The following is a 19,885-nucleotide window of genomic DNA, read 5'->3' on the forward strand; positions in this document are numbered from 1 at the left end:
TCAGCGCCGGGTGGAGCACAGTGCAACAGATCTTCCAGAACAGAGCCATCAATGAGAACACATGCAACACCAACGTGAGATCTTCACAACTTCATCGACTTTAAGAAAGCTTCCGACTCCATGATAGACTATGGCAGTTTCTGAGAGATTTAACATTGAAAAAGGGCTGGTGCAAATAATCAAAGAACTCCACCGAAAGCACATAGCGCAGTACGTCTCAATGGAAAGAAAGGTGTCCGCTATGGATATTTGCTCTTACCCGTCCTGATTAAATTTTCCTAGCGAAGATAATGCAGGAGACCCGCCAGGACAACCACACCTTTCTCCATCGATGGAAAACTCCGATTTGATATGTGCTGATAACAGTGACATATGTGGCTCTAGCTGTGAAATCCCAGACATCACCAACAGATATTATGAAAGAGCATGCGCATATAGGATTGGGGTTTGCACGGAGACGCCGAAAATGATGGTGAACAGCACGAACAACACGTGTGCAGACATCACCATGAAAGGCGAGAAGCTGGAAGAAGTGACCAGCTTCAATTACTTCGTACCATAACCGCTGAGGTCCAAATTTAAGAATTTTCATGGCGACCAAGAATATTAGTGTCGTAAAAGATTTCTCCCCATCGCCTACATATAGCACAATACCAACGAGTACGTCCGTAACAAGACAGCAACACATGTTGATAAACAATAGCCCCCTCATGGCGGCCGTTAAACGACGAAAACTTTATAGGTTTGGATACGCCATCAGACACGACTCTCTGTGCAATACTGCGCACCAGGACATGCTAGAGGAAGTTGCTGTCAGGCCGTCAGAAGAAGAAACGCTATGTGAAAAAGGTGAAAAAGTGGAAGTCCCTCCCCATTAATGAGTTATAATGAGCTGACCTCATCATACCTGACTGGCGGAGGATCTCTGTGTCGTCAGCCCTAATTTACCCCCCCCCCCAACGACCCTTCCGGTCAAGTGAATGATGATGATATGCGCATGGAACATGCGTCGTTTTATCATGTACATATGTTTTCCAATTTAAATTTATTTATCAGGGAAATGAAAAGGTTTTCTTTGTTAACATTCAGCTTTCATTCGGGGAATATGTGTACAACTTTTGCCTGACGCAAGAGTAATTCCATTAGAGAATCTGCCACTTTGCATACGTGGTGACGTGAACTTTTGAAATAATGGTTCCCGACTAAATTCTTCATTATTTGTGTACATTTAAAATGTCTAACTACGATACAATAACGATGTTGATAACATTATGTTTTATTTTGTCAGGAACTACCACTATGTCCTGGCGCCAAACGTGATACGACTTGAAAACCAGGAAACTCTGCTAGTTGGCATTCTAGGTGGTGGAAGGAATGAGATTGTAACAGTATGTTTTCATTTGCCAGAAAATATAGTGTGAAACTCAATTTTGAATTCATGACTCCATTGCATATGGCCTCAATGATGCCACTTTTATGCTGCGTTTACATTATGTTCCCGGCAGCCACGGCAGTCCCGTTTGTCCGAAACGTACCGCGCCGTGTGACTGTTGCAATTTTTGACCTTTAATACAAGGTTTGCTAGGTTATGCAAGGTTTCCTCACGGTTTATCAAGGTATCCGTGACGGCCTTTCGACGGTGCGCTAAGTTTTCATCTACGGTCTGTCACGGATGTATACATGTTGTTTCAAGGTACGATGCGTTCTGTTAAGTTTCCGCACGTAATTTGCGGTTGTCATGCAGGTCTGATACGTTGTACACGTTGGTCATTCATTTGTCACGTTCTGTTAAGGTACCGTGCGGATCAAAGGTGGACATCTAAGAGGTTTGGGGCACGATTGTGCCCCCGGTATAAAAGAAAACTCTCAAGCAACAGTATTTATTATAACAAAATAATTCCAGTGACATGGATGTCAACGACGAGGATGATTTTGTGTTTGCCTGATAATTTGCAGCATTAATAAATCTTTGCGTTGTAAAGAGCTGAAAGAAGCACAAAAGTCCGGGAAAAGACGAAGAATTATGCCAAGGTCCTTGAGGGTTCATGGTGGCATTATACTGATCTAGTGTTCAGACTGAAATGAAAGTTTCCTGAATAGCACGGCGTTTATATAATCAGCTTCAGACCGCGCTAATCGTGTCAGACCGTACAACAACTCAACTGGCCGTAACGCATATGCCTGCAAAAGGCAACACACCGTAACGAGTCGGAATAAACACGTAGCAAAACGGCTGTCAATTATCCTAGCTTGCCGTGGTAATCTTGACAAAACGTAACAAAACGTGACAAAACTTGATAGAAACTTAAAATTTCGGGCAATTAATAGGATTTCCGTCAAAGTACGGACCCTTTTTGGGTTCTGTTACGGCCTGCTACGTACTTTTTTTTTGCGTTTAAAAATTTCTATCACGTTTCTCATTTCCGCCGTGGCTGCCGTGGCAATTTTTTGACAATTTAAAATTTTGACACGGCAACAACGGAAGCCCCGTTGTGTCACGTTTGGCTATCCCGCTTCCCTTCGTTGCCTCACGTGATTGCCCTGGTCGCCGGGAGTGTAAACTCAGCATAATTAGGTACGGAGTGCGGGTTTTTTGTTCATATCCGGTATTTAGATCAGCTGCACAGGATTTGCTCATGGTGAACTTATGATATTTCATGGCAGTGTATTGACGCTCTTTCCATTAAATGAAGAAATTGTTTATCTGTTATCAATAATTGAATTTCAATTATAATATAAAACTTATTATTGAAAATAGACATGATCCATGTAAACTAAGTTTAATTGTTATGAAACTGATGCTCATGATTGAGAAAAAAAGCATACGTAGTGATCAATGATGATCATGAATGTTGATGCTTATGATGAAGATTATTATTATATTTCTTAAGATATTGATGTGATGATGATAAAAACGACTGCTACTGCTGTTATTGCTGTTGTTGTTGTTGTTGTTTTTATGTTGCTTTTGTTGCTTCTGTTGCTGCTGTTGCTAATGATGATGATGATGCTGATTATGATGATGATAATGATGATAATGATGATGATGATGATGATGATGATGATGATGATGATGATGATGATGATGATGATGATGATGATGATGATGTGATCTGATGATGATGATGATGATGATGATGATGATGATGATGATGCTGATGATGATGATGATGATGATCTGATGATGCTGATGATGCTGATGATGACTGATGATGATGATGATGATGACTGATGATGCTGCTGATGAGATGCTGATGATGCTTCTGCTGACTGCTGCTGCTCTGCTTGATCTCTTGCTGTCTGTCTGCTGCTGCTGGCTGCTGATCTCTTCTTCTGGCTGCTGCGCTGCTGCTGCTCTTCTGCTGTGCTGCTTGTGAGATTGTGATGAGTGTAGTGAATTGCTGTTCTTTAAAAGAGCTAAAAGTTTATAATGGAAATCACATATATTTTTTATACCGCAAGACCTCAACGATTATATAATTGGAATGTAAATCGCATAGTGGTTACATAATTTATACATATTCATGAATTGAATATGTTATGTTGTTTGGTCATATAGAATACTAGTATTATGCATACACATCCGAACTAATCTACCGGATAGTTTAAAAATTGATTAGCTGCTTGTATATCCATTATCAGGAATTTGAAGTGTCGAATGCCAGGTAATGTTATCATGTCAACAAGAAAGGATTTATCTGATAAATTTTAATACATTTTTCAACTAATCGTGTCTCGAAAAGTGATAATTCCGTTTCTACGTCGTATGTTAAAGGGATTTCTTGTTCACATATTTATATTTTTTTCAACATATCCTTAATCATTTCGCTGAACAGCTGTAATATTTGAAATAGTTTTAAATAATTTGAAAACAATCATATTAAATATATATATGTTACATGTTATTTTGTAACTTTATTTATTGAATATATGGAGCAATTTATTTCATTTCTTACCATGTTCTTTTACAATCATTATTATGATTGTTCAATGTGCACACGTAATATAACATTAAACGCATTTTTAAAATCTTTAGACAGAAGTAGGTTCGGTTAAATGATGTCGAAATAATTTCCTGACGTCGCGTCTATAAATACTTCTAACAAAAGTTAAATCAAATATGTTCTGGTGAAATAATGATTTAAAATGATCCGACTTAAATGGTCTTAACTTGCTCACATATTTCGCTGTTCACCAAAGTTCGCTTATGAAAGGAATTTATGAAAATATGGTAGTTTTGTCAGATATTAATTCCACTTCATGGCTCTTGAATTGTTTATTTATGTTATTCCTCTTTATTTTTCTGCCTTACGTCCCGCCAAACATTTTTTTGATCATACGCTGACATATAGAAACGTAACCCGTGAATCTGTGCGGTGTTATCAGATGCATTTTAGCGTGCTGATTAAATGTTGGCACATGGCCTGCTAGATAGATTCAATCTGCCATCGTAGTTTTGTTTGAACGTTTTTGTGCCCTGTTGCTCATAACTTTAACGATCAGTTCAGGAAACTTTCTTTTCAGCTAAGACCCGAATATGATAAATGTAAAAAGGAATAATATTATTAAATATGTTCAAATTATTATAGCATACAATTTTTTTTTAATTAACACATACATTAAAAGGTGGGCAATTAAGTCACATAAATAACTTGATCCAAACATTAATGGCTGTTACGTTGACTTGCCGTTAAAGTTTGAGTACCCGGACGCTGGTCGTTGTTGATAACTTCGTAATGAGTAGTTGCCTTGTAATTTAGAAGTGGTATTTTAGAAGCATCTTCAGTTCTATTTTATCCGTAACATGAACATAAATGATTTTTTATAACAGGTATACTTTGAATATCTGAACAAGACAATCTCCAAAACATTAACAACCATTACAGATGCAGGTAAGATTGTGTGAGGACCTTGTAATTTCATATAACTTGTTCTTCTTTTAATAAGTTTACTTATGCACTTTTATTAGTTTTACTTTTTTATACATATTGTGAATGTAAGTATATCACCCTCAACGTTTCATTTGTCTTGTAATTCAAACAGCAAATAAAGAACACATGTATGAAAAGCTCACCATTACAATTATGTTTTTTCCTTAAAAGCCCATCCAGTCGAAGTGACGATCAAGGTCACTGAAGATGACCTTTTTAAAGACATCGACACCAGTCCAAGTTTTAGTGACAAACCGAAATCTATAACTATTGTCTGTGAAGGACCACACGGGAAGCAGGTCCGAGATATCGCTCTTAGTTACACACCAGGATACCTGATCGTACAGACGGACAAACCTATGTACCACCCGGAGCAGACAGGTTGTCGCATTGCAATGCATGACAACTTGTTGAAATGTTAGACATGTAATAATGCGAAATGTTTAAAATGCGCCACGTAATCTCAAGCACATATAAACATTGATGTGTAACTAAAGGATGTACTTGGATCGTAAGACGATGTGTATCATTTCTCTTCTGTTAATGATCCTGAAGTTTCTATAGTCTTTTCATTACCATTTTATGGTCTATGACATAAACATATATTTTGTCTGCATAAGTATTATGCAGTATAACACATAGTTATTAATGTTGCTTTTGAAAACTTGTATTTATTGGTAAGCTGTATGTTTACAGTAAATGTTCGAGTTCTTGCAATGGACGAATCTATGAAGCCAATCAAGGACAAACAGCTGAAAATTGACCTGATTGTAAGTACTTAATTATTAACTATTAAGTAAAGAAAATCTTACATTAACTCCTCTTTATCAATTTGTCTTGTAGTTAGTTTTAAACATTGACCATTTAATGCTTGTGATAGTTCAGGCAAACCTTGATTATCCATTCTCAAAATAAAATAATTGTTTGCCAATTGTAATCGATTGCTTACTGTTTATATCAATGGCCGTACCATATTTAAGTATTATATTATATATTTATACTGAACGCATCGGCATCACATGTGTCGAAATAGTATGCATATGTATTTTGAACCATTAAAATGAATAATCTATTTGTATTTCGTTACGTCAATATTGAAGGTTGAACTATGAGGCCATATTTTAAAAAATACATCAGTTGTCAAATTATGCGCTGTTACTAGCTGTATATTTTCAATATTTTAAATGATTTCGAAATTATTTTACAAATAATAATAATCCATATAAAATTCAGTATCAAGCTCTGGTCGATAAGGCGAATTGAAAATAACTACTGATAACGTGTAAATAAATATGTTAGAATAATATTGCAACCTGAGGTTTGGGGGCTACCATTCATTTTCATTTTGTTCTAGTTGTTCTAGTTAAAGGAATAAAACGTATTTTGCTTGTAGAGCATACATATTCAGAAAACAAACTATTTGTTCACTCTCTTCAGTAACTTGACTCTGTGACGCACCTTTGTAGAGTCCCACAGGCCAGACTGTAGGGAGGGCTACTTTTGATCCTGGGAAGAGTAATAATGGTTTCTACAGGGGAAAGTTTCAGCTTCCGCCACTTACGGATTCAGGAACATGGACTATCAAAGCTAAACTTGGTGGAAAGGTAAATATTGGAACATGACGTGAAAACTTGAGTGTTCTGGGTTGTCTTTTGTTCGATCATCATCATCATCATTATCATCATCATCATTCATCATCATCATCATCATCATCATCATCATCATCATCATCATCATCATCATCATCATCATCATCATCATCATCATCATCATCATCATCATCATCATCATCATCATCATCATCATCATTATCATCATCATCATAACCAGTTTGATAATCATTGTTAATCTAACCAAGTTTCTTACCTTATAAACAATTAAGGAAATATGCATTTGACACGGGTGTTTGTATTTGTCGGACTTTTCAATACATTTATGTGAAAACGTTTCTTCTTTCGCTCAAATGTCTTTAATGAGCAACGTTTAATGACCTCCATGGCACGGTTCAGTGCTTCGGCAAACGTGGAAACATTCTTCACCACCACTTAAATCGAATCGTGTTATGGTCCCGTCTGACAAGAACTAGTAACAACAATCATGTATGCCAAGACGGACGGGAAACCAAGCATTTTTCCCGCTTAACCATTACCGTACTCAATGACTCCCTCTCTCTCTCTGTCTGTCTGTCTCTCTCTTTCTCTGTCTCTCTCTCTCTCTGTCTCTCTCTCTCTCTGTCTCTATCTCTCTCTCTCTCTCTCTCTGTCTGTCTGTCTGTCTCTCTCCCTCATGATGTTTTATCGCGCACAATTCGTTTGATATTTTTAGTTGGAGACGTATGCCATTGCTCCTATTGAAGTGCGCGAATTTGGTAAGTGGAAGTATGAAAACCATTACCAACGAGCCGTTGGAGAACGAAAATTATCACAAGTATGAAAAAATCGTATAAAATGTATTGTAAAATCGTTCTCATAAATGATGTAAGCAGTTGTTGAACACGTATTTTACGATGTGTACTGTGCATATATTAACACGTGTCTATTTTACAAAGCAATAGAACAGACGTTCGCCAATTGATAATCTCAAATATCAATTGCCACCGATCGATAGGCAATATGGGGTGCATATTAACCATTATAAATGGTAATACGTTAACTTAAGTCTTTAAAAAGCAATTCAAGAAACTTTGTGATCGCAAGCTTTTTTACTGTGGCAATTTCGATCGTTTACCTGTTTTTCAGTTCTCCCTACCTTCGGGGTAGAGATTTCAACTCGACGGGATTACATATTGCCAAATGAGACTAATATAGATGTTACAGTATCAGCCAAGTTAGTTGTTAGCTTCATTGCTGAAACATTTGAATTCGACTTGTTTTAGATAGCCCAGAAACTGAACGCATCGTTAACATTCAATAAGATATATGTTTTTCTTCTTTCCATTGTTCTCATGTTATAACAATCGAATAAATATATGGTGAACATTAATAAACCGTAGTTCTTCTTCAGCAGTTTAGTAATTGACTTCGCGTTTACATTATTTTTCCGTGCTGTCTTCAAACTAGACATTCTTTCTCCGCTTACAAACACCTCTGCATTGCATTATAAATCCGGTAATTCATTTCCAACATGCACAGATACTTCTACGGCAAGGCTGTTGAGGGCATTGCAGGACTCGACATTAACGTCCGGAAGGAGGGGGGAGTGTCGGACCCGGAACGCGTTGTAACCATGGGGAGACATTCGGTATAGCGTCTGCATCGGCATTAAATACAGCTGTATTGTTTATTTCCTTGCTTAAAGTATGCCTGGCAGTTTTGGTTATTTGGCTTACCTCAAACGGTTTGAATTTTCGACGTGTAAGAATTAAACCTGTTTAGTCCGAGTTGTTTAAAAACAACATTTGTTTTGCTAACACTAGTAAACGAAAATGGTTATTGTTTAAATCTAACAAAAACAAGATAAAAAGACCAATGGTAATAATTATCAAATGTTTTAACGTGGTGTTAGAATCCACATGCTAAATGTATGAACATGAATGTGTGTTGCGCTATATGCTTTATAAACAGTACTTTATGAACAAATGAAAGGGGATACTTTTTATTCTTTTAAAAATAAAAATATACCAAGAATTTTAATACCTCGGCACTTGAATATAAGCCTTAGTCTTATAGAAAAAGAAGTTCTTGTTTTTATTGTATAAATGCCAACTGTTGATTTATATACAAAACACACATACATTAATGATCGTATGTCTAAATATTTTTTGATAATTTTGTTTATTTTTCATGTATATAGGTATTTCTTGTTTCCATTTAGCTGAAAGATGGAAATGCATTCTTTGTGGTCAATATAACGAAGATAGTGCAAGGTTTAGGAGGACAGTTTCCTGCAGACGCCGTGTTAGAGTTGTCTTCAAGGGTATATGAATCTGCAACAGGCAAGGAGGAGTCGCGAGTTGATGATTCCTTGATGTTTGTCGAGTGTCCTTTCAAGTTTGACTTTTCGCGTTCGAAGACTACTTACCGGAAAGGCATCGCACACTACATGCAGGTGAGTGTGCATGTATGGATAGGTGTTATACATTTGTTTCGTGTGTTTTTAACATACGCATAACGTGGTGTTGGTTTTGTATTGGAACATTTGTGAAATGATCAGATGGGTTAAAATATAATAAAATAAGTTAAAATCTTCAGATAAACATGCTATATGCAAACGGTAAACCGGCCCATCGAGAGGTGTTTCATCTAACGATCGACGGAGGCACTCCACAAGAACATCGGTCGAACTACGATGGCCATTATGTGGCTCGTATCCCAGCTGCAAACCAGAACTTTATGAGCAGGATAATACAGGTATATCCGTATAAATTTAATATATGAGTTTTAATTTAATATATGAAAGCTTTAAACAGTCAATCTCAGTTTCGTGTCTATAAAACAGTGGCAATATCAGTATCTCAATTCAAACTAATATTTTCTAAGCGTATTATACACATAGTATTTGTTTTTGTAGTGTTGTACGTTTAATGGGTCGATACAACTTTAACCATAACAGTTTTTGAATGGTATAAATGGCTGTCCGTGAAATTAATTGGTATACTATTGTCAGTGTATTTTGTAAAATGAGAATTAAATAATGAAATGATTTTTTTTTTCATTGTGATGGTCGAATACAAAAATATTGCTCAAAATTCAGTGAAAACCATTAGTTCAAACAAGATTTTAGAAATTAGTCAACATTATGCAAACAATATCATGGTATAACACAAAATGGCACATTGAATTCAAATGAAAGGTCGCAGTGACGTAGTGACGAATAGCGACCAGAATATCGATCCCCATTCTCGGAGTTTTCTCATGTCATGGACATTCGATACTGGTTCAACCCAGCAAAGTCCAAGAAACGGTCTCGATGCACTAAATCAGATGTGTTTGCATTACCATGTATTATATTGGTTTTAGGAATATTGCCGTAGATAAAATACCAGGAGCAATACTTTTTCTTATGATATATTTATGTAGATGTTTTTTGCTTCTGTTGACAAAGGTCAATGTATGTGGAAATCAAACTAAACGTTCCTATTCTTGAAAGCAACATCTTGTGTTAACAATGTTTAACTTCGTTAGATTAAATTTTCATATATTGTTGTTGTTTTTCACCTTTCATCTAGTAAAAAAATATCGAAATTTTCTCATGTTTGCTCTTTCTAAAACGTTATCAGTACTGAAATAGTTACAAAGTATATATTTAGTGTGGAAAAGGCTGAATTCTATATACGATTCTAAAATTATTTCCGTTTTATATTATTGTAATACCGTAAGGAATACAGTTATTGACTGAATTTATGGAACTTGAGGATATCTGGGAATATCCACACATTGCTCTTATGAATACATACACATTTTTACTAAAGGTTTACGCCCCTGGGTTTGAAAAATGTACAACAGGGTTGGTCCTTCAGCCATATACGGGAGACAGTCAGATTGTCGTCGATAAAGTAGACATGGTACGTTTGTCCAATAAGAATTCTAATCATTTACGCTAGTGTGAGGATTGCATTACTCGTATGTAACGCTTGTTGTTTTTATTGTTTATTTGTTATTCGAAAACACACTTAACCAGTGTCAATAATTAGTTAATTACAAATTAGGAATTATGTTGTGAATCTATCAAGAAAGTATATAGAGTAAAGTATATGCTCATCGATTGATTCCGTTAGGAAAGCACCTCGTTCATTTGGGCCAACACAACCATCAACATGAATCAAGCGGCTCAATACACAGGCATACTAATGCTGGTTTGTATGTTCATTGTTATCTTTTTCTCGACTGGTTAATGATACTGAAATATTGTATTTATTAATATTTGAACCTGAAAATAAGTTTAACCTCGAAAGCTATGTTTGCAGTTACTTTATCAATGTGGTGAGCACAACATTATTTATTGACATTTGTTTTCGTCATCTGCTTTTGTACTTTGCGTATCATATGGCAATTTACTTGCCTGAAGCAAAATTATCGCGAATGGGACATTATCAATCATCAGCCGTATGTTATGTTACATAATTGACTTAACGATTATAATTATTCAAATAAATGTATGTAAACACATGTATAAAAGCACTTTATTAAAATTAAAATCCATATATTACGAAAGACAATAAATCGTCAATTTGATTATAAATATGAAAACTTTAACATCGCATTTAACATTAATTCAATACTTCGCTATAAATAAAGGTACTTTTACCAGGATTAATATATTTATTTTATATTATGTACATACAGTTATACAAATTGCACCCTAATAAAATTTTATATAATAGATATGCTTAAATACAAAAGTTTTTTATTCATCCTTTCTTAATAAAATTTACGTGGCACATTTTGAGTCTCATATATGCCTCTGAAACAAGTATGTACATTCTAACTGTAGATAACAGTTTAACATTAATTCAATACTACGCTATAAATAAAGGTACTTTTTACCAGGATTAATATATTTATTTTATATTATGTACATACAGTTATTCAAATTGCACCCTAATAAAATTTTATATAATAGATATGCTTAAATACAAAAGTTTTTTAATTCATCCTTTCTTAATAAAAGTTACGCGGCACATTTTGAGTCTCATTTATGCCTCTGAAACAAGTATTTACCTTCTAACTGTAGATAACAGCTCGTGGTAGGATTGTAGAGACACGGTACTTTCCACCTTCCATAGATCAAACTTTCCAGTTGGAACAGGATGTTTTGGACAAGGTGTCACCCGTTGGCCGAGTGTTTGCCTTTTATGTGCACAACGCACAATTAGTAGCAGACTCGTCTATTTTTCATGTAGATGCAAAATGCCGAGAAAAGGTGAGAAAGTTTGTAAACTCAAATGCGCCAAAATCAATTTTGTTCACAGAACATATGCAAGTTTGTATGCAACATAATCCGATTCGAAAATATGATGAAGTATGTCCTCAAAATTGTTAGTGAAATAATAATTTGATGAATTAAACATATGCAATTAACATGCATACTTAATGCTTTTGCAATTCAAAAGATAAATTAGAAGAAAACGATCTTAGTATAGAAAATCCAAATCGATACCTTGGATCAATTACGACTATTCATAAGCAATGGAAGTAGTAAACCCTAATACCATCTTGCGAATTCTGGCACTGGAACGATAACTTTTTCGACTGGATTCGTGTTCATTTTTATTTGATTACAAATACACTTCTCTTCTCATAATTACAAGAACTAAAATTGATGGAGTTTTATTTTTAATTCAATTTTTTAAATGATCGATTTGTGGCCATCTTGGAAACAGTTTGAAATTTGTTAAATCGTGTTCGCGTTTCTCTTGATTTGGAATTTTAATGAGTATCCTTGTGTGAAATATTTTTCAAACGAGATTAAGCCGACTATCTTAGCTTTCGCCAATATGGGTACTCAACTATCGAGACACCTTTCTATTGTTCGACATATACTCACTTAACTTAATCGACTTTATCTTGATGATGAGTAACAGTTTGTAAAAAATGTAAATAAATAAAAAGGGTAGGTTCTTAAAAACTCTTTACAACCGTGTACTTTTATTTCAGCTGCTTATTTAATACGCGTTCGATATTGATAAAACAAATTTCACTAAATATTTAGAAAGTGCGTCAATATTTTGAAAGTGCGGGATATTTTGTCGATACAGTTAATCATATCCGGCTATCACAGATGAACATACGTACTTCGAACCACTTCATTAGTTATAGTTCAATCGACAAGCATTTTTTTCCGCGTATGAACAGCCTGGCTACATGAACATTTAAGGTAATAGTTATAACTAGCACCGTTTTTTGTGGCAAAGCGATATGGGTTCCTTCAAACTTTACTTCAATAATATTTTAATTAACGAAAGGTTTACCCGTATGAACATACTTGTTGTATTTACATTAAAGGCTAGAGTAATAACTCGCATCATTTTGTTAGGCAAAATGGTTTATATGGACTATTTTATCTAATCTGTCACGTCATATGTAAGCATTAACTTGTGGTGCCTTTTATTGAGGGCATTTACTTTGAGACGTAAGTGTCTTACCTAGAGATCAAGGTAGCGCACTCGAATTGATTTCCCGCGATTTCTTCAAAGATCGAGGAGCCTTTTTGCCTTTTTAGTAATGGATATCTAATTTAAGCAGATACTAATGTGAAGTTGTCTTAGCCGACTGGTTAAGGCGATAGCTTAGAAATCTTTTGGGTTCTTCCCGCGCAGGTTCGAATCCTGCCGACAACGCATACTTTTTGCGACGCGTTTTTTTTCTTTTCTAACGTTATTTGATTAAATATAGCATATAAGCTATGTTTATTGTTAAATATGTTGCAATTTATATCACATTCTTCAATTTTAAAAATTAAAAAAACGTTATGGCTAAATTGGGTGATACTATTTTGAATTTTATGACACTTTTTAACCAACCCACTTTCTACTTGGCTTAAACCACTTACATTTCATGGCACTCTTCCATAGATAACAAGTAATAAAAATAAATGTCTGTAAAATAATACTTATTTCATCATGTTTAAACTTTAAACACCTTTACTGCATCTGTACACACCAACTGCATGCCGATATTTGGAACTCTGGATGAATTATGGAACTTTCATATACCCATGGGGTTCGAATAAACTGGACAAAAGCCGAGCGTGGGGGCGGTTTTGAAAAAAATCAGTATATTGTTTTTTAAAGCATGGACAGCCTACCTAAAATTTGCATGTAGTTCAGTGAAATGATGCTGATTAAGAAAATAATACATTAGGTTATATTTGGAAAGGTGCCCATTACGGGTGTGCTATCTTAAATCCGAAGAATGCTGCATTGTTGAAATTAGTAAACTTCCATCAAACTTTAAATAGTTACTATATTTATGTTCTGGCAATACAGATGGAGCTCCATCTTGAACATCGCAATGTGTGGCCAAGTACAACATCCAAACTAACAGTCACCGGTCCATCCGGAATGTGGGTAGGATTCAACGTCATCGATAAAGCAATGCTGCAGTTGAACAACAAAAACGTTCTTATGGAAAATAAGGTAATGATTCGCAAAATAATGTATTCTGGGTTGAAATACATATTTGTTAATTAAACATATTAGCCTCTCAGGGTACAGATGGAATTTTGTGAAGCTTATCATCGATTTTACTGTATTGTGTTAGTTAAGTCATTTTCGCTGAAAAGGTGTCCTCGTGGGCATTTGTTTTCATTTACACGCGTACATTGTGTACATTCTATCCTTCATTTATTGCAACAGGTGAGCTTCTTAAATTGCGCAAAAGTACTAATTGCAACAAATATGAAAACGCGCATGCAAGCATTGTTGAACTAAAGAAATACAATTAAATATCGATCGTATAAGACTGATAGACATATTGTATTTAATAATAATTATTATAATAATAATAATTATAATATAATGTGAATAGTTGTGAATATTTAGACATTATTTTATTACTTCGCTTACTGTAATCATCGTGTATTCTCATTAGTTAAAAATTGGCGTATGTTTCCATTAGCCTAGAGGTCAGACGAATGCGGTGACGTCACATTTCTAGAAAGAACATGTCTGTCCTTAAGGTAGTGCTTATTGATTTGGAGCTGGATATAATGCACTAAGCACTCGTTAATCAAATTTCATTACCTGCAGCTGTATTCTATAGGTTTGCGTTATTGAAAATTCATTGAAGTCAGTAAATAAAAACTACAAAAAATATATAGTGTAAGGGGGCAAAATGCTATTTTCGTGGTATCTTTAACAATATTCGTATAGCATCTGCATATTAGATCAATCATTTAAACATCGTGTTCATAGATTTTCAATGAAATGGAAGCTCACGACCTCGGTTGTGGTGCTGGGGGAAGAACGAACAGCGAAGAAATATTCAAGGTAAACATAAACTTATTTTGTATAACATTATTATACAACAACTATAAATAATGAATAAGATTTTTCTTGAACTGAACCTATAGCTGGAAAGGGTAGCGTTTTGTTGATCATCTTTAAATACACCTAGTATGTTTACTTCCCAAAACACTGAGTCGATATAATCTAAATGGGGTCTTAAATGTTTTAGATCCCAAATAAACACATTTTAACTTCAGACAATAATTGCATATACTAGTAAAGGTACTGAACGTGTTTATTTGACCATTTCTCCCATGTTCGTTTAACATAGTTTTATGCGTGTTTGATTATATGTTTTTAGTTTGCATTTATATTGGTTGATAAAATACTCTAAAATATTTATCAACGAATGTTCCATCTGATCACAATATTGATAAAAGCATCAAAAGAGAATCTTTAAGGAAATATAAGATCTCCTTTTTCCCCATTTGGGAATTTTCTCTCATAAAATCCGGAAATACCGGATAATATCCGGTTGGTTTTCTTTTCCAGAACGCGGGTCTGACAATTCTAACAAACGCTAATGTGAACGATGAACGCATCCATAAAGAGACGATTGAATGTGTCGCAATGAACCGAAAACGACGCGATGTGAATGGGGATAAAGGTAAATGGATACTAAAATAGTGTTTATCTTTATATATAGTTATATATGATAATAAAATACTAGATTATTGGCATGTGACAAACAGGACTCCCAAGTGTCATCCCTTTTCCCCACCACGATTTGTCGCGACCGCGAAACCGCGATCTATCACGGACATGTATTACAACTAAATCGGATATTGACTGACGCATTTTTCCAAAATCAGAAATTGGCGAATTTAAGTGCTGACGAATAATTCTTTTTTAATGACGAAAATTTGTGCTGATAAAAATAAATGGTTTTACAGTATGCACTGTAGTTCAAAGGCCATTTTCTGAACATCAGATTTTGTCTTAAATAACTGAAATTCATAAATTTATTGTAGAATATTCAATGTTTAAACCAATAAATGTGAAGATATGTTTTTTTTAATTCTCTTCATATTGAGCATTTTTGTTTAAAAAACTTGTATGGGGATATCTTTCATACATTCTTTGAAAAAAATTGAAACGTATTTGTTTTTATTTTTTATATATTTTATCATAAAAGCTACTTTTTTACACGTGAGTGAGTATAAAATGTCTGAATAATACATTGCATTTGTACAAACACCACACAACCAAATCGATCGACACTTGTCTTTCAAATGCAAGAACTGGAACATGTTTAAAGCATCATTATACAGAACTTTTTTATAAATTCATTGGAGAAAAATGGTTTGTTATTTTCAAAATATTAGTCTACTTTAACATTCAGAAAAGTATATTTAGAAGCAGTTTATGAACTATTTATAGTATTTAAATTTTTGGCTCTTTCTGATTTCTGTATCTGTTTATGTTTTGCATGCTTTTTCAAAAGATGTTAAACGGTAGTTAAAAAGCTATATCTCGAAAACTAAACGATTACATCTGCTTAACAATGGAATAGAGTCCAGGTACAAATGGTGTACAAGAATATAATATAATTTGAAAGGTTCTAGAAATTGAGTATGATGAGATTAATAACTAAACATTGGAGATTACCAATAAAATGACATCACTTGATTTCTTGTTCTTGCATCGACGTTTTTGAAATGGTGTGTCATTTCAATCGTTTTGTTTTGTGCATATTTACATATTGTGTGATTTTATTTTTTGTATAAATGCGTTGAGTGTTTCATGCGATAGCTCGTCCGCCGTGTTTGCCATTCACATAAATCTGTAATGCGCTAGACATTTATTTTCCAAAACGTTATAAGAGCAAATTACTGCAAATTTGTAAAACAAGAAAGAAATAGTTTGTTATTTCATATAAAGAGCACAACATTTGATATTGTTTGGAAATAATATTATGCACCTCAGTTTCCGATCGAAGTGTAGTAACATGCTTATAAAAATAAAAATAAAAATAACTTAAAATTGTTACTAAGACTACATGTATATGCGTCAAAACAGCCCCTGCCTTATTCGATATAAAGGACGCTTTTTAATTGTAAAAAAGCATGCAGACCAATGACAGTATGGCCACTGGCATTGATGGTTGGCTCATCAGCATGCTAATGGGTGTCAAAGAAATAGCATAAATAAAAAAATGTATGTATATTTTTGCTGTCAAACAACGAAACTTACCAACCACTTGGCAGGAAACACATTTTGTAGTAACTTCGGGTGTCAGGATACGGTCCCACTGATATCATACAGATCAGTTGTCATAAGAATTTACAAAGCATCATTAAATACGGCAACATACCCGGAATATCTCCAGAGACAGAAAATATGTTTATTTTTATCAGGCACTCAAATGTCAAACATCAATCAATCCATCATTTCACTTACCAAACAAAACCAAAGTACCTTTGTTTAACCTGAAACGCAACTAGCAGCGTCTCTGAATCTTAAACAAAAGCATCTTTCTCATTAAGTTCCATCATCTCGAAATCCAGATGCAGTTTCGTTCCCCATCCACTTTGACTTAAAGTGGCCTATTCACGTTTTGGTAAATTGACAAAATTTAAGAAATTACTTCAGATTCGCAAATTTTCGTTTTACGTTTGATATTTGTAATGAAACAGCAATATTGAACATTTACCATGCTCTAAAATATCCATTATATGCATCCTTTGACGATTTGAAAACCTGAAAATTATAAAGCGTTGCAACACGAAATGATTGAATAATTTGGAAAGTTTTGTTGTTGTCAGTATATTTTATGAAACTACGAGGATTGGTTTTATAAAGTAAAAAATACATATTCTCATAGCATGAGCACGGATGGTCGAGTGGTCTTATCAGAAAACTCTAGGGGTAAGTGGTTCGAGCCCAGATGTAGGTTACTTATTTTTTACTTGTTCTAATTGTATTTTTGTTTTTGTTTTTTACTGGAGAATGTTAGGTCCAATGTTTAAATTTATCAATATAAAGCATTTTATGACAAACTTCAATACATGCCAAAATCTGTGAAAAGGCCCCTTTAACACTTGAAGAGCTGTTTTTCGTGGCAACAGTTAACATTTCACACATAAACGTATGCAACGGAGATGGACAAGTTGAAAAATGTAATCACTGTTATCAATACAAATGTGCACGTTACGTTAAAATTCCGCTTAATTTAGTCATTGTGGTTTGTTGCTTCAATTGTTCACACTATTGAGCAAGTACTCTCTAATAGCGGGTACCATTAATCAATTTTATCCAAAAAAAGGTTATATATGTGCTTTTTTACTTCTTATTCTGGTTTGAGCCTTTAAAACAATGCGCCATATAATTGTTAGAAAAGAAAAAATTATACATGTTATAGAAATCTCAAGATAGCTTGTTAAGATTAAAAAAAGATGTTACGGTGAAAATACATACAAAGTTGTATAATGTTTTTAAGGATTGAGTAACGAATGTCGATTTTTGGTACAAATGATTCAAATCGAAGGCATTCCATAGTTATATAACAAGTCAGTGCGCATGATAGATGAATGCTTAAGCTAAATATTTCCAAACATCATCAATGTACTTGCTTAATCTGTGTACCTTTAACAAGACTGTAAACGATTTTTTCATGTGTTTTCTTGAAGATCTTCTTTTTCACATGGGGGGCATACGTATACGGGAGCTTACCGCGTTTAAGTGAGAAAGTTGGGTTTCCTTGAAGGAAGAGAGGATATTTTCACCCGGTAAGCCCTTTTATATTTATAATTATTTTAAATGAATACGCCCTTTCGGCTCTCTGGTGTTTGTGCTTCCCACGGTTTTTGTTTCAAGATGGTAGACGTCGGAATAAAAAAGTTATTGAAGGAAAACCGTCCACAAATCTGTTGTCTCCTAACGTGGCATTCGAGAAATGGGATGTACAAATATCATTTTCTCTTATATAATTATAAATTATTCGCACCAACGCGGAATTCATTCACGAAAGTTTTTTCGCATAAAACCTTCTAACATAGGAAAGAGCTGTTTATCATTTGGAAGTCAGGTCCCAAAATGTGCTTAAAAGGAAGTTTAGTTCCAAAAAGGGGCTTAACCCGTTGTAATTCGGAATTAAATGAATTAATAGGCATATAAACGCGTCGAGATAATAATATAATCGTGATTTATGTTATATTTTACTGTAAACATGCACAAATACTGTTTATTATGAGAGAAATGATATTCGAACATCCAACATCTCGAAGGTCAAGAAATTAAACAACAAATTTGTCGACGGTTTTGTTTCAATAACTTTTTTATTCCGACGTCTACGGTATTGACACAAAAAACCGAGGGGAGCACAAACACCGTAGAGCCGAAAGGGCTTATTTATTTAAAAGAAATATAAATATTAACTGGCTTACCGGGTGAAAATATCCGCTTCTCCTAAAACACTAAAACGACGCCATCTTTGAAGTTTTGTTCCAACTTTCTCACTTAAACGCGTATACGTATGCCCCCCTGATTTTCAACTCTCTTTCATCAACAGTTTTAAGCTAGCAAAAGAAAATATGATAAAACATGATTGCAAACAATATTGTATTGTAATTTACTGTTTTATGTCATTATTATATTTTTTTATTAAATGTACATATTTTTATTACTAAATGCAAACACACACACACACACATATATATATATATATATATATATATATATATATATATATATATATATATATATATATATATATATATATATATATATATATATATATACGTCGAATTAAAATGTAAACCATTAATTATTTTGTTTATTAAACCTTACCTTGAATAATTTTCTAATGCCAAAAATCTAACAACCATCGAGATAGGTTAATTGTAATACATAACTTTACGGGTTTTTTATGACAAAGCAAATTAAAGCTGACAATATATAGAATGAAGCAGATATATGAGAAAAATAGAGCGGAATTGTTATTTCCGCATGAAAAGGGTAACGTAATCTCAGTCTTATGTAGTTGCTTTGATTTATTTATTTTAAAAAT

The 19,885-nt window shown here is 34.1% G+C and overlaps 1 protein-coding gene across 1 annotated transcript in view; it reads left to right on the forward strand.

The window, feature by feature from the left end:
• Nucleotides 1–710: 710 nt before the first annotated feature.
• The window catches only part of LOC127839677 (cobra venom factor-like), a 44,868-nt gene continuing 25,693 nt past the window's right edge, over nucleotides 711–19,885 (forward strand). The window contains exons 1-17 of the mRNA XM_052368060.1: nucleotides 711–820; nucleotides 1,289–1,388; nucleotides 4,832–4,892; nucleotides 5,103–5,312; nucleotides 5,628–5,701; nucleotides 6,398–6,535; nucleotides 7,257–7,299; nucleotides 7,670–7,757; nucleotides 8,063–8,171; nucleotides 8,745–8,978; nucleotides 9,122–9,280; nucleotides 10,342–10,434; nucleotides 10,648–10,725; nucleotides 11,604–11,792; nucleotides 13,858–14,007; nucleotides 14,785–14,859; nucleotides 15,370–15,484. Coding sequence (XP_052224020.1) covers nucleotides 711–820; nucleotides 1,289–1,388; nucleotides 4,832–4,892; nucleotides 5,103–5,312; nucleotides 5,628–5,701; nucleotides 6,398–6,535; nucleotides 7,257–7,299; nucleotides 7,670–7,757; nucleotides 8,063–8,171; nucleotides 8,745–8,978; nucleotides 9,122–9,280; nucleotides 10,342–10,434; nucleotides 10,648–10,725; nucleotides 11,604–11,792; nucleotides 13,858–14,007; nucleotides 14,785–14,859; nucleotides 15,370–15,484 — 2,026 coding nt within the window. The remainder of the gene's footprint in view (nucleotides 821–1,288; nucleotides 1,389–4,831; nucleotides 4,893–5,102; nucleotides 5,313–5,627; nucleotides 5,702–6,397; nucleotides 6,536–7,256; nucleotides 7,300–7,669; nucleotides 7,758–8,062; nucleotides 8,172–8,744; nucleotides 8,979–9,121; nucleotides 9,281–10,341; nucleotides 10,435–10,647; nucleotides 10,726–11,603; nucleotides 11,793–13,857; nucleotides 14,008–14,784; nucleotides 14,860–15,369; nucleotides 15,485–19,885) is intronic.

The sequence above is a fragment of the Dreissena polymorpha genome, chromosome 7 (assembly GCF_020536995.1).
Source record: "Dreissena polymorpha isolate Duluth1 chromosome 7, UMN_Dpol_1.0, whole genome shotgun sequence".
Classification (NCBI taxonomy): domain Eukaryota; kingdom Metazoa; phylum Mollusca; class Bivalvia; order Myida; family Dreissenidae; genus Dreissena; species Dreissena polymorpha.